Source organism: Prosopis cineraria, unplaced genomic scaffold, assembly GCF_029017545.1.
Source record: "Prosopis cineraria cultivar Desert tree isolate PC_DT_omini unplaced genomic scaffold, ASM2901754v1 PC11, whole genome shotgun sequence".
Taxonomy (NCBI): domain Eukaryota; kingdom Viridiplantae; phylum Streptophyta; class Magnoliopsida; order Fabales; family Fabaceae; genus Prosopis; species Prosopis cineraria.
This window is the reverse complement of record NW_026555342.1, coordinates 10,470,120-10,485,288: the sequence shown is the minus strand read 5'-3', so window position 1 is coordinate 10,485,288 and position 15,169 is coordinate 10,470,120. Positions and strand designations below refer to the sequence as shown.

At 33.7% G+C, this 15,169-nt stretch overlaps 1 protein-coding gene across 3 annotated transcripts; it reads left to right on the top strand.

Moving 5' to 3' along the window:
• The first annotated feature begins 8,952 nt into the window (after positions 1–8,952).
• On the top strand, positions 8,953–14,844 carry LOC129287073 (cyclase-like protein 2). 3 transcript variants are annotated; one of them, XR_008587587.1, is made up of 9 exons: positions 8,953–9,514; positions 10,332–10,376; positions 10,690–10,762; positions 11,893–11,990; positions 12,537–12,607; positions 12,861–13,011; positions 13,114–13,185; positions 13,939–13,985; positions 14,294–14,844. XR_008587587.1 is itself a non-coding variant. In XM_054923230.1 (7 exons), the coding sequence occupies exons 1-6, from the start codon at positions 9,088–9,090 to the stop codon at positions 12,984–12,986; spliced, it is 840 nt and encodes a 279-aa protein (XP_054779205.1). In that variant the 5' UTR covers positions 8,953–9,087; the 3' UTR covers positions 12,987–13,011; positions 13,114–13,425. The 3 variants fall into 3 exon arrangements, 1 of the variants encoding a protein (XP_054779205.1); XR_008587586.1 differs by having other exon boundaries at positions 13,939–14,844; XM_054923230.1 differs by lacking the exons at positions 13,939–13,985; positions 14,294–14,844 and having other exon boundaries at positions 13,114–13,425.
• The last annotated feature ends 325 nt before the right edge of the window (positions 14,845–15,169 follow it).

The following is a 15,169-nucleotide window of genomic DNA, read 5'->3' as shown; positions in this document are numbered from 1 at the left end:
TGAAAATTCAAAAATAATACCCTCTCTTATTCATAATATAAGGTATTTTTTTTAAAAGTCTTATTTGATCTAAAATATAGTTATTATTTTTTTAGCTACTACCCCTATCCCAAATTATAAAACAATTTTGGAGCTAATTTGGTGTTTCAAAATAGAAGACAAATGAACAAAAATAAGGTTTTGTTAAATATATTTTTTTAATGCTATTCAAGACTAGATTGGAAAAGGTGATCTTATTTCTTTTTATCTTTTTATCATTTGCATTGAAAATTTGGCACATTTAATTCAAGATGAGATTGGAAAAGAAAACTAGAGACCCATCAGGCTCAATAAAAAACCTCTTTCACATTTGTTCTTTGCTGATGATCATATTATCCTTGCAGAAGCAATGTTTGACCAAGTTGAGGTCATTAATAAATGCTAAGAGAAATTCTGTGTGGCATCAGAGTAAAAAGTTAGCAACAATTGTTCCTATGCATCATTTTTCACTTCGAGAATGCAACAATTGAGCGGGCTGTTGGGTGTTTTTTTCACTTCAGATTTGAGAAAATACCTTGGTGTTCCTATGCATCATAGGTGTGTGACTAGGAACACTTACAATTATGTGGTTAATAGGGTGAAGTCACGGCTAAGTGGATGGAAGGCAAATAATATTTCCTTTATAGGTAGAAGCACCTTAGTTTCCTCCATCTTGTTAGCTATTCCTATATCCTATGCAAACTGCTTTATTCCTTGTGTTTATTCGTGAGGAAGTGGAAAAGAAGTCTTGGGATTTCTTATGTGATTCAACGACTAAAACGAAGAAGATTCATGCTATTTCTTAGGATAAGGTTTATAGGGATAAGAAGAGAGGGGGCCTTGGTATTTGTAATACTCTCACTCCACTAAACACATTTAATAAATAAAACTCATGGTAATCAAAGGATCAACTCTGAAGAGTGATTACCAAAGTTTAATTCAAAAGGAAAGGATCTAAGTTTTTTAAATGGAAACGAGTTAAAAAAATTAATCAAAACCTTTTCATATCAGAATAAAAATAAGTTTTAAAAGCATGGGATACCTCAGAAAAGTGAAAGAGGTCAAAAACAGTTGAAAACAAATTATGCACTAAAATACAGAGCAATGCACCGCAATGGATGTACTTTGTGCCGTGGTGTGTTGCACAAAATTTCACTGGTTCTGCTGTCATTTGACAGTAGAATCAGGGGAACTTTTGACTCACCTCAATTCTCTGTCCAACGTCCGAATGATGTGATCTGGGTATGTACAGAAAGCTCTTTTCTTGTACTAACTAATGGCATGGGTTTTACTTCCAAAACAAATCACACTAGAAAGTTGAACACTCAAACACATTTTAACCACTTTTCAACACTTTTATACAAAATGGGTGTCTAAAACTCTCAACAAATGCTAAAAGCTTTTTTTAACACGTGGACCATATCCAATGAACCTAGGACTACCAATACAACACATCACAAATATCAAAATAACATTATAACTAAAATTTACTTCTCAACTCCAATTTATCAAAAACAAAAGGGGAGGTAAATTAACATTGCATTTAACTCAAATAATTCAAAACATGCTCAAAACTTTATTTTTATATTTGTACTAATATTTTGGCCCTATAAACATATATATATGACAAAATACATAAAGACTAAGGGCCCAAAATATAATTCTAACATTTTTAATAACCAAAATAATGCAAGTGAGGTAATATGCATCTTAGAATTGGCAAGCCATATACTATTACACAATTAAAGCTAAACTAGAGGCATACAGTAGGAATATGCTAATTCCCTGCCTTTTTAGTCTTCTCCCTCTCAACACCAAAGCTAGAGCCTGAAAAGTATTAAATAAGATGGGTGAATTTAGCCACTCAGTAACTAAGATTAACTCTATCCTATACAGTTATATATCAATTATAAAACAAATACATGCACAAGGAGATCAAATTTATAAAACATGTCCTCATATATCACATTTTATCATTTATCACTCTATAGCTTTTTTACTCACATAACTAGGTGCATTGTCTCCATATTCTCAGATGTGTGACAAGACCCATACTCTTGCGACTTGCTGCCACTTAGCATGTGTGACATGTCATATATTTACTTAGACAATGATCAACCAACCTTATATCATCCTTATTTTCTCATACTGAAACCGTGGGCTATAACATTGATTAGAGCTCTGTCCGTGTGACTGAACTACCTAAACTCACTAATTGTGAGATATAACCCAGTCAAAGATCACAAGACTTACTCTCGGACCATGACTTTTGCCATTCTCAAATCCCTGAGTTGTCTCATACCCTAGGCTATTCTCCTCATTGAACCGGTGGAGATAGCTAAGTTTTAGTCCCTTGACAAATTATAGAATAGTCCCTCGACAAACAGTAAGACAAGGCTATAGCCCCCGTGCACCAGAGGGTAGCCTAATTATTATATAAATTTTCTCTACTCCTAAATCCCCAGGCGAACTCCCGCTATTGATCATGCCATAATCATTACTTAATTGAGTTTACTTTTTTGCTTTCATTTACTCACTATTATCATAACCACGTTGGGTTCACAACCTTGTGCTACCAAGTGCGTATTCTCACCCTTTTCTCAAAAATTCATTTTTCATTAACAATCAACTACCTCTATACCTCATCACATACGTCTTTCAACAACAATAATAATATTCATAGTTAAAACTCTCTTGACTTTGCATATTGTACTTTCAAGTCAAAAATACCATTTTCATACACTCAATGAAATATATATATGTATAGTTTTACATAAAAATCAATCATATGCATCTAACATTCACCATTTACACTCAATAATTAATTAATATACAACTATTCAAAGTAAATTTTTTTCCTGGTTACCTCAAACCTTTGAGAGGTCAAAGGTTTATCCTTCAATCAATTAGCTTTCAAGCTTGAATTTCCACTCCAATAGGTGACCAAGAGCCAAAATTATAATCAACCAATTTGAATTCTATCAACATAACAAACTTAAACATTTAAACCTTCAATTTCTACTTCTAAATTTCCCAACCTCCGCTTTACAAGGGGTGGAGCCTAACCATTAGGTTTAATAGTTACCTTTAGGCCTTAATAACATTAATGAGCCATTAAATTCCCATTAATGGCATCACAAACTTCCAACCACCTATAATAAATGAGATTTTTGGACATTAATGGTGTCCAACAATCAAAGACACCAAAACTCATCATATTTAGGTTTAAATACTTTAATCTATCCCCATTAACTCCATTTGAGTCAACAAATTCAGGCTCATAACCTATATGGACTGAAATCTCACTTTCACTATTAAATACTAATCATAAACTCATAAATGTGGAAGAAAAAGGGAGATTAATGAGTATGATACTTACATTGGGTGTTTGTAGCCTTCAAAATACTCTCAAAATGGTCTCCAAGTAAACCTTAGCAGAGCTTTGACATGCCTCTCCTTTCTTTCTTTTCTTTCCTTTTCTATCTCATTTCACATTTGATAAAGTGCAAAAAATGGCCATACACCACAGCGAACGCACAATGCGTTACGGCGCATGGCACAGAGAGGTCCTCTCTCGCTTAAAGATGGCTGTGCGCCGTGGCGAACAATCTACATGCCGCAACATGTGGCATAACAACTTCAACTCTTTCTTTTCTTCTCCTTTTGATGCCCGGGTGGTCTACCTTTATGTCAGACCCACAACTAAGACTGAAATAGCATCAAACATGATTTTTTTAGTCATTTCTTGCCACACACCACTTCAATTTACTTAATTACTCTAATTAGGTTTAATTAATCAGGGAATTAGAACTCGGGATGTTAAAGTATCCATAAGATGCATACTCAAAATCAAGCTTCTTAATAAAAGAAAGTCAAGGGTTTATCCATAATAGAGAAGCTCTCTAGACTCGAGTTGAGTGGAGTAAATATAAATGCGGAGCTAATTTACTTCCTATAATTGAGTATAAATGACCAAGCTCATGTTTATAGAGTAGAATTAAAATAATTTGGGATCTTCTCTAGACTGGAATTGAAAGATGTATAATGCAGGATGGGAAAGAATTTGTGAGGTGGAGGCATGAGAAGCATGGTCACTTTTCTATTAAATTTGCTTATTCTTTATTAAAGGATGGAGAGCTTTCCTCCTCTCCTCTCCGGGCTAAAATTTAGAAGCTTTGAATTCCATAACGGAGTAAATCCTTTATGTGGATGGTTTTGCATGACCGAAGCTTTGAATTCCATAACGGAGTAAATCCTTTATATGGATGGTTTTGCATGACCAACTTTTGACTAACCATATGAGAGTTAAAAAGCATATGAGTAATGATGCCCTTTGTTCGTGGTATAAATCTGTTGATGAAGATATTTTAGATGTTTTACATGATTGCTTGGAGGTTCAATGCTTGTGGAGAACGTATGTTAAACCTAAATTTGTTAATCAATTTTTTAATTTCCAACTATGGCACTAGTGTCAGCTTAATCTTAAAACTGAAGTTGGGTCTGAGGTTAAATGGAATTACTAGTTTGCTAGTATCTGTTGGCCTCTATGGAAGAGAAGGAATGCACATGTGTTTCAAAATGTTATGGAATCTAATAATTCAATATTTAGTCATGCATTGGTAATTTTGAAGTAAATGAGTCAATGCCAAAAAGATCTTCGTAATATTAGTTTATTAGTTTAATAAGGAACTTGGGCGCGAATTCTTCTATTGTGTCTAGTTGTGACAACCTAGGATTGTACATTAATAGAGCTTATTTAGAACAAACTGATGTTGAGGGTTGTAGGGGAGTTCTTAAGGATCATAATCAAGTTATCTTGAACGCCTTTATGCTTTAACTATAAAGTGGCGATGCTCTCATTATTGAATTGTGGGCTTGCTCAACTAGTTTAAAAAGTGCTTGGTACAGTAAATGGCAATCCATTATTCTCCATTGTGATTCTATAATTGTCATGGATCTGATAATAGGCGGCTTCATGAACATCGAAGTATCATTATGGAGGTTTATGGGATGCTCAGCTAGAGTTGGCTTGTTGATGTTCTGTCGCACCCAAATCGTGCCTTTCTTGGATAGGGGAAGGTCGATAAATATAGGAAAAATAGGACCAAAGTTTTTTAAGAAATCTTAGAATACTATATAATAAAAAAGGATAGTTTGCGAAAAGGATTTGGGAGTCGATTGTGTATAGAAAAGGTGTTAGGCATTTCATAACATCTGTTCATGAGAATGGTTACTCTATGTTGATTGCATCAAATTAAATTGGCCTTTTAATCATATCTTGATTACCTTTTCTAATCACATGCAAAAATAAAAATGAAAATAAATTATTTATTTACATAAAAGGACTTGGCTTAAGATCAAAGCCTAGGGCCTATGTATCCTGTGATAAAGATCAGAGTCCACGTAGTTTGAGGATGTTATTAATTAATTTTTTAATTAATTTATTTTATGAAGAGAATGTCATTTTGGGTTGTATTTTTTTATATTTTTAAATAAAAATTTGTCATAAGGAAGTATCTTTGGATAAAAGAAAAATAGCTAGTATTAGAACTTGTGGTGATTTAGTATTACTCAAAATTGGCTGGTTGACACTCTAAGTACACGGTAATTTAATATCACTTATGGCAAACCTTAAAGAAATTTTCAAAGTGAATTTTCTATAAAATAATTTAATTATGAAATTTTCATACAAAATTTGATACCTACGATGACTTAATATCATTCACTATGTCTCATTTTATATTTTTAGATATTCATGTTAATTTAATATCACACATGGGATAGCTTCAAAGTATGTCAATAAATCTTACTCTTTTTAAAATAATATACAAAGAGGATTTTCTTGACATTTAACAATTGTGGTGATTTAATATCACTCACAATATATCAAACATCCATTGTGATTTAATATCACTCATGAATCTCTCTCTTTTTTATTTTTAAATATTTAAAACTACATTATTATTCAGACTCCTTTCTTTTCTTTTTTTTTAAGAAAATAAAAGTGAATAATTTATTGGTCTAAAATAAGGATTGATGCAAATAAGTTACCAACAAACTCATTCTGTGACATAATATATTGCCACTAAATAATCGCCTTGAAAACTTTTTTACCATATGCCTTTTCAAGATCAAACAACCACACCATGATCAATCATATAAACTAAAGGCAAGAAAAGGGAATCATGACACAGAGGGTGAAAAAACGTTGAATTGGTGATAATCCCATCAAACCAAGAGTATAGGATTTGATTATAGGTAAAGGAGCGCATTGGTAAAGAGAAAGCCAAGAATAAATGATTTTAATGGAAGGATTAAAGGAGCGCACAAGTAAAGAATGTGATGATCAAATGTATGGAGTGAGACACCAAGGCAAGAGTACATTGCTAGGGCGTTCTAATTAAGTTTTTTTGCCTCTTAATGACAGAATAATTATATCAAGGAAAATTCTATTTTGACTTTTTTTCATTATTTTAGATTTTCAAATTTTATTAAAGATATTTAATTTAATAGAAACAAAATTGAGGGAATTTAGGAGTCAATAAAAAAATAAAAATTATTTTCAAATTATGAAGATATTATTTTATTATTTTATTGTTTTTTATAAAACTCAATTTTTCTTATTTATTTTATTTACTTAATTTTATTGGGCTCTTTATTTATTTTTAATTTACATTTAGAAGCTTGGAAAAAATATGATATTCATAATTGCCTCTCTTTACTTATTGAAATTTTAGAAAAAGTAGATATTTTTTGTTGCAAGTAGTTATTATTTAGTTATATTTAGATTGATGATATTTTCATGGATATCTATTTAAAATAATAATAATTTATTATCAAGGGGTGCTTCGTTGAACTAGTGAAGGAAGTTGAATCTGTTATATCCTCTAAACATTACCAAAATGTAATCACACTTATCACACAAAGATAATTAGAGTAAGTTAAACTCTTAAACTATCATAAATCATGAATATTTAAAATATGAAAATCATTTCTTTAAAATAGTTGGAATCTCAACAATATTTTGAAAACATATTAAAACATTCAAACACATATATTTATGCACAACAAAAGTGTTTAAGAATGCATCAATACCTTGCAGTGGAAAATAAAGACAAAATAGTCATTTTTGTGCAAAAAGGACCATAAGCCGTGACATACGATACAGAACCACAAGTCCACATTTTATGTCATATGCCGCGGCATGTTTACCATAAGTATTTTACTGTCATGATAGTTCATCTTATGTGAACTTTTGACGTGCACCATTTTTTTCATATGATATCTAATTGAAGTGATTCAAACACCCACACATAACTTATTTTATAATCTAACTAATAACATAAGTTTCACTTCAATTCGATATTTTATTTAAAAATTGGACATCGAAATGTAAAAATGACCATTTTATGTTGCCTTTTCACATATGAGCATCCCAAATCCATAACCTTGTGTCATTAGTCGCTTTTAAGGCTTTGACCACATCTAACAGGACATTTTCTACCTGATAAATAGACATAACAATAAAATCCCAAGCATACTCAAATCTGGCCATGAAAATGCCCTTACAACGCATTTAAGGCCCCTTTTTCTTATAATCACATAAATTAACATATATGGTCAAATTCTATACAATTATCCATTCAAAACACACAACCTTGTACTAATAGCTTAACCCTTCCTATTACATCTCATATCATTTCACATGATACCTATGGGCTCTAGGCCTTTTTAACTATTTTTTTTAAATTTTTTAATCAAACAAAAAATTACTTCATTCCAATATAATACCCAATCAAGAAATGTATGAAAAAACTAATTAAATAATATCTAAATGAACCAAAAACACAAATGAAATGATAGCAAGGCAATAAGTCGTGAATTGGCTAAGCCAACAAACAACCAACTGAAATTACATGAGATTAAGCCTTGAAGGATTGAGATATGAGACTGGGAGACCGAGAAAAACAAAGAGCATAGGCACAATATGTGCATCAGATAGAGCTTAGCTCATGAGTCACGAATACACGAGCATGATATATGATAAGAGGACTTGGAAGATTGATGACAACAAGCATTAGCTAGTCAAGCATTGTTGAGATTTGGTTCTTGGGAGGGAGCACTATCAGAGTGAGCAATAGGGACAATTGAAAAGCAAGCAAAAATAAGAGTAAGGATGACTTGTAAGTTACAATGACAGGGACGGAGATGGAGATGCAATGACTTGCTAAAAAGGAAGGACAATTTGTAGCGACAAAAAGGAGAGAAGCATATTAAAGAAAGAAGAGTAAATATTGAACTGAATGAATCATTATTATGAATCTACATGAATTAGGGAATTTAAGGTTGTATTTTTTTTAAAAAAATAGTAACCAAAAATTTATGTATGAAATTTATATTAATTAAGGATTAGTTGTTGTCAAAACCTGAATGAAAAATAAGTTACAATGAACTATTATTAATTTAAAATGAGTTGTTATTAAAACCTAAATGAATACTTATTGATAAAGACTAATCTAAATATATAAGTATTCACTCAGATTTTGATAACAAGTGATTCTTGATTGATGTAATTTTTGATAAGTGATTATTCATTGCTATTTTTCCTTTTTTCTAGCCTGCCATTCTAAGTAGATATGGGCTGATATATGATGTGGAGTAAGATTTAATTTAATTTTTTTTCAAATTTAAAAAAGAATAAAAGTTATAAAAATTAATTAAAAAAATATGTACGTACGAGCTTAAACGAATTGGCCTTACAAGATCAAGGCCTAGCCTGTTTAAGTTTTAAATTAAACAAGCTAACTCATTTAATCTTAATTTATCATTTTAGAATCATACAGGCTTGACTTTATTATTATACGAGCTTAAAAATACTGACAGGTTCGACCGTTTTCACGGCTCTATTTATTTACGGCTGCTCAAAGATGACCCCGTAGGCCAGCAAGTCGTAACGCGGAAGATCCGGACCCTTATCTCAAAAGAATATTCTAGTTTCTGCAAATACATGAGTCCCCCCTCTTATTTACAATCCTTCTTCGTTTTGTTCTTCTAACAGCTTCACTCGCTATGGATTCCCAGCTACGATCATCCCTGCTATTTTTTATCATCACGTTTAGCCTCGCAATCTCACTCCACCCCGCCGTTGCCACCACCGAAGCCTACCCCACCACCCCGGGAGCTGGTTCTGCCGAATGTTCACTTGCCGGCTCCGACGATGTTCTTATCCCTCCTCGTCGAGAAGTCCATGGCAATGGCCGAATCTTCGATATCAGTCACAAGTACGTCCCCGACATGCCAGTTTTTGAGTCTAAGGATGGCCTTGGCCACTTCCTCTGGCTTCAAAAGAGCATGAAAAACGGTTCTCTTGCTAATAACTCGGAAATGAAGATCCCAACTCACACAGGCACCCATGTTGACGCTCCGGGGCACGTCTTCGACCACTACTTCGATGCCGGGTTTGACGTCGATACACTCGATTTGGAAGTCCTCAATGGTGAGTGAGAATTGTGATGTTTGTGTTTGATTGTTACTTGCTGGCTGATTTGATTTTGATCCCCTTGTCTTCTTGAATCGAACTTCTCTTAGTTTTTAGTCTCTGATATTTGTTGGTCATGTTCATACTATGTGTTTTGTTTTTATTATAGCCTTTGACTTTTGCTGTTTGAGTTTGTCTGAGGTTTTATAAATTTGTTTAAAATTTTGGTTGGCGAATTGCGGCATAATCTTTTATCTGGGGCGTGCCCGAGCCTACGGTTCTATTGTGCATTTGTGAGGGGATGTTTTTGTGGCTAGTGCCTTGTCGATATTCTGTCTGTTCTGAACAGGCATTCTCAGATTATGAAAGAGAAGATGAAACTTGACTCAACCTAGGTTTAAACTAAAAATCTAAACTATCTTTCACTTCCATGTTAAAAAGCCCTGGTACTTGCTTTAAGAACTTGATTATACCAAATGAGGGGCGTACAGGCCGCAAGTTAAAAGGGGTGCATGTTTCGTCACGCTCTTAATTGCCTCAATGTATAAATGAAGTGGTTGTTTTTCCACTATTTTGCTTTATTTGTTTTCTATCCGTATGTTTCTTTTTCATCAAATTCCATTCTGGCTTTGTGGAGGCCAGGTACTCTTCCCGCTGTCTTACTCTGCGGACAAGAATATTTCATCCTTATCATATCACGTCAGATGCTTTATCTGCCATTTGATAGGCTTTTGTTGCTTTCATTATTTTTTTCCATCTTTTGAGTGGCATGATTGTTCATGTTAAATCAGTAAAATGGTAATTGATAAGCTTGTTTCTGACTTTCTGTATGTAGGTCCTGCACTATTGGTTGATGTTCCAAGAGATACAAACATAACTGGTATGTATAACTCAAGATTTGCCTGGTCAAGACATTTTATTTTTATTGTTTTTCGTTACTCTTTTGGGCTAAATAACGTGGCAATTTAGGACGATTTTGCCATTTTGGGCTCGGCGGAAACTACTTTGTCTATGACATTCATGGAGTTCAATCTTTGTCCCTATATGCCTATAAATTATTTTGATAAATGCAGCTTTTCTGTTAAAGAATTTTATGTAATTTAATAGCCCTCTCAACTATGGAGCAGGGCGAAAGTTTTCCAGTAAGCAATCTTAAGAGCTGTAATTAAATTGAAGTTTGAACTTCGTTTCAGCTGAAGTTATGAAGTCGTTACATATTCCAAGGGGTGTAGGTCGCGTGCTCTTCAGAACATTGAATACTGACAGGTAATTTGTACAAATTGTGTGTATTGGTGCTGATTTAAGGAGCGTATTCTTTAATCAGTCTGGCATGATGCAAAGATTCAGTCAATTCCTTTTTGGTTTATTTAAAAGTTCTTATTTGCGATAGTTCCATAGCACTAACAGAATTTTTTGTGTGATTATTATGTTCGACCTTGATAATTTTTCATCTATTTTCACAAGTTCAGACATTGCCTCTAATCAAATTTGAAGAGGAATTGTAATATGCTTTCTCTATTCTCTTCTCTGGCCCTTAGCTTGTAAGTTGTTCATATCAAAAATTCAAGTTTAATTCCCCTCCCAAAAAAATATGATTGAGATGTCAGGACTTAAGAAAATAAATAATTAAACCTGAATTGTCACTGTTTAAACTTGTGCTGCACAGTTTACCTACTGAGAAGTAGAAAAGTAGAGAAATGAGGAAGGGAGAAGCCATTTTCAGAGGAATTGAAGTATTTTGAAGCTACCGAGCCTAAGTCTTGAATATGTTTTAGATAAGCAGCATTAAATATCCTTGTGAGGAACAGATTGAATTTGTACAATTCAGTCCGCTAGCTATTATATTCTATTTTCCATTACTTGGGCTCAAGTACTTGTTTGCTATTTTTCACAATTACTAAGGACCTGTTTGGTTCAATGCCATTGGACATGTGCAATGGTAATTAGTATTGCATTACTATTAGGAGAGTGGTAAGCTTTTTAGGTGGACTTGTGGTAATGATTGTTACACATCATTATGAAAATGATGGTAATACTCATTCATATCTCCTCCTCTATTAATCTTCATATCACTCCATTACCATCTCTCCATTCCAAAATGATATAAAAATTTCATTGCATCCTTCCAAAAGAATAATGAATATAACCAAACGGGCAGTTAATGTTGATGTCCGTTTGTGTCTGTGATAAATAGGCTATTGAAAAAGGAGGAATGTGGGGCAGACATGATGTTTAGTCGTGACTTGAGGTTTTGATAAATACTGTAACTTTGCACATGAATGCATGATCAGATCTTGCTATTTTTGCGTTGGTGATTCAAAATAGAATCTTATTATGACAATATTAGGTCATTTCCAGCTCATTGGAAGCCATATTTTAACTTGTTATATTTGTAGGCGGCTGATGTTTCAAAAGGAATTTGACACAAGTTATGTGGGATTCATGGTGGATGGAGCAAAATGGTTAGCAGAGAACACTGACATCAAACTTGTAGGCAAGATATTAATTTCTCTCTTTTAGATTTCGTCTACTGCTTACTGAAGGCATCTTCTTTGTCCTTTTGCCATTGTCTAATGGCTGGATCAATTTGATTTTACACATACGGACATCTTGACGTTCCGTTTCCATTGTGACCATACCACTGTTTCATAGATGTCATGCCAGTTTAGATAGACATTTAATTTCTTTTCCTTACTAATTGGAATGTTTCCGCATAATTTTGAGTATCTGTGTGATCAAAATGCTCTATGGGCTTGATGTAGCCTTATCTTTATGACGAATGCATTATTTTCAGATCTCAGTAGGAATCTGAGATGGCAAATAAATTAGTCTTTCAGAAGAATACTCTGAATCTGTGACCTCCCTCTCCATTTAAAATGTCATATCTGGGTTTTTACCTGCACAGTTTGGGCTTTGTACTCCGTGTAGTTATGGAGCATGAACATCTCTGTTGTGTTTCGTTGCACGTATTTGCATTGGTTTGTTCACTTCTGCCCGACTTTCTTGTGCTTACACTTGCATTTTCTGTAACGGAATGCAGGTCTTGATTATTTATCTGTTGCTGCTTATGATGACCTGATTCCATCTCATCTAGCTTTTCTTGAAGGGAGGGTGAGTAATCATTATGGTTAAGTAATAATTTACTAGTAAGTAACAGCTAGTTAATCGTTTCTACCTTTTTGATTATATATCTCATATCTTCTGGGTCAATATATATTACTGGGTACTTGAATGGAAGTTTGAGATGAGATTGCAAGTATTTTCTTGGGATATCCTTGTATGAATAACAAATTAATTTTCTTATAGCTGTTCATTTGAAAAGAATAAACATTTAAGCTGTGCACTAAAACTGTGAATGCTTCAGGAAATCATTCTCGTGGAAGCTCTGAAGCTTGATGATGTCCCAGCAGGAATATATTCCATCCATTGCTTACCTCTTAGGTTGGTTGGTGCTGAAGGATCACCGATTCGATGCATTCTAATCAAATAAATGTGGAACATGCAAGTTTGAGGAGGTCAAAGCCTCATTTCCACTTGTACTTCTGATTTCCTTTTTGTTCTAAAGGGAAGGATTGCATTGTCAAAAGAGCTAACACAGAAAGCTAAAATTGCTGCAGGAAGCAGGTTAGATCTAAATGCTATAGACGTTGATCACCAGTTTGGTCCATATAGAGCGAGATGGACTGGAGGTGACGATTTTAAGAGCATTAGCATTACTTTGAATTTTAATAGGTTGAAGCATCGTACATAGCTAGTGCTCTTCAGCGACAATCGTTACTCACTGGTCTTGTTTGCTGCTTCTGCCTTCGTAATCAGAGCCTACTAAAATTTTCATTAATTAGATTGCACTTTCCTTAGTATGAAATTTTTTAAAAGTTGTATTATTTATAAATTTTGAATGGTAAATGTCTCATTTTAAATTGGGTTAAGATGCATTTTTGCCTTTACAATATTTTCCAAGGAGCATCTAGCATCTTAAAGTTTTTGTTGGAACAATCTTGCTTTTAAAGTTATTAAAACAGAATATTTTTACTCTTTTCATCAAAATTTCAACATTGATCTCAAACATTGACTGTTAGAAATTTTGACGGAAAGGACAAAAATATTTGTTTTAATAACTTTAGAGGTAAAATTGTTTCAACAAAAATGTTAAGATACTGGATGTTCCTTGATTTCAGGAAATACTTCAAAGATAAAAATATACCTTTATCCTATTAAATTTCATATAGAATGAGTCTGGCAGCCTAAGTTTAATTTTATTAAATAAAAACATGGTCTTGGTGATCCTTCTATAATCCAAGAATTATGCGAAAAGGTGGTATATTTAAACTTTGGAAATATATTCAACTGAGAAAGTTTATTTCAAAGCAACAAAATGATCACCTTGTAAGAAAATTAGTCTGTACTATATATTTTCAATAATTGTGTTTTTGCATTTGTAGGGCCAGGCAAAATTTGGCGGAGATAGATAGCCCAAGTCCTAATGTGGGTACGTAGCCTGGCCCTTCTTTACACGAAAACAAAGCAAAAGTCGGCTAAATCAGGCCCAGATTGAGCAAGCGATAAACTCGTTTATTTTTTTCACCCTTGTTCAAGTTACCTTGGCTTTGGAAAAATCTCAGCTTATAGTTGTGACTGAGAAAGAAGGAACCCAAATGAATAAGAGCAATCAACAACAACACTGATTAACTAACAAGCAAGAAATTATTCATGTGATAGGATATTAGATCAATTATCAAATATTAATGGTTATATTCAAAGCAAAAACCAAAATAATCCGAAGTATTGAGCATGCAGGGACGATCTTCCCAAATTTCCCACTGGCACGTATCGCAGAGCCTATCATCTCTCCAACCAATGTAGATATCAAACCATTTAATAGTGCCACCAGGCCATTGGAAGCTGCAATAGTACTGCGTCCTGTCAAAGAAGTTCGCACGGAATGAGAACTCATAGTGCTCTCCATAACCAAGACGGTGGACGTCAAGATCGTTGTCTGCTGACTTGCAATGAAGGGTCAGACGCTGATGGTGCTGTAAATAGTTGAATATTTTCACATGCGTTTTCGTTAACATTAAGAACCCTTCCACTCCCACCTTCATCTTCCAGTTTGATGGTGCCAATAACAGCACTGACAGTATTACCAGGAATTTTTGGCCGTTGTTAAATATTGGACGAGACATTGTTACTTCTTATTATATATTCTGTCCGTAGGTTCCGTCCGAATTTGTGTTATAGTATATAAAGCTCACTGGGAGAAACTGATATGATATGGGATTAGGGAGGAGAGTTACCTTCTGAAAGATGTTATGGGTTTTTGTTTAATTAATGAAGGTCAGGTTTAATGAGTGCTGCAAGGAGTTATTTAAATGCATTATGATATGAATTGAAAATCCCAGTTAGACTGCGTTTGCGTTTAGCAGCACATGAAAAGAATATATCCAAGCTGTGTAACTTCAAATAGAAATCTTAAATGTTTTTTGGACTTGACGAATAAATTGAAAAGCGTAGGTAGGCTTAGATGGGAAGGGTCTAAGTCTTATCATCACCTCTCCCGAGTTTGAACCTTGAGGTGATGGGAATAGAGATGATATACTTGGGAGAGCTATTCTTATTTGGACTTTGAACTGGCTCGAATCTGGATTAGTCAGAACTATCACTTTTAGATACCGG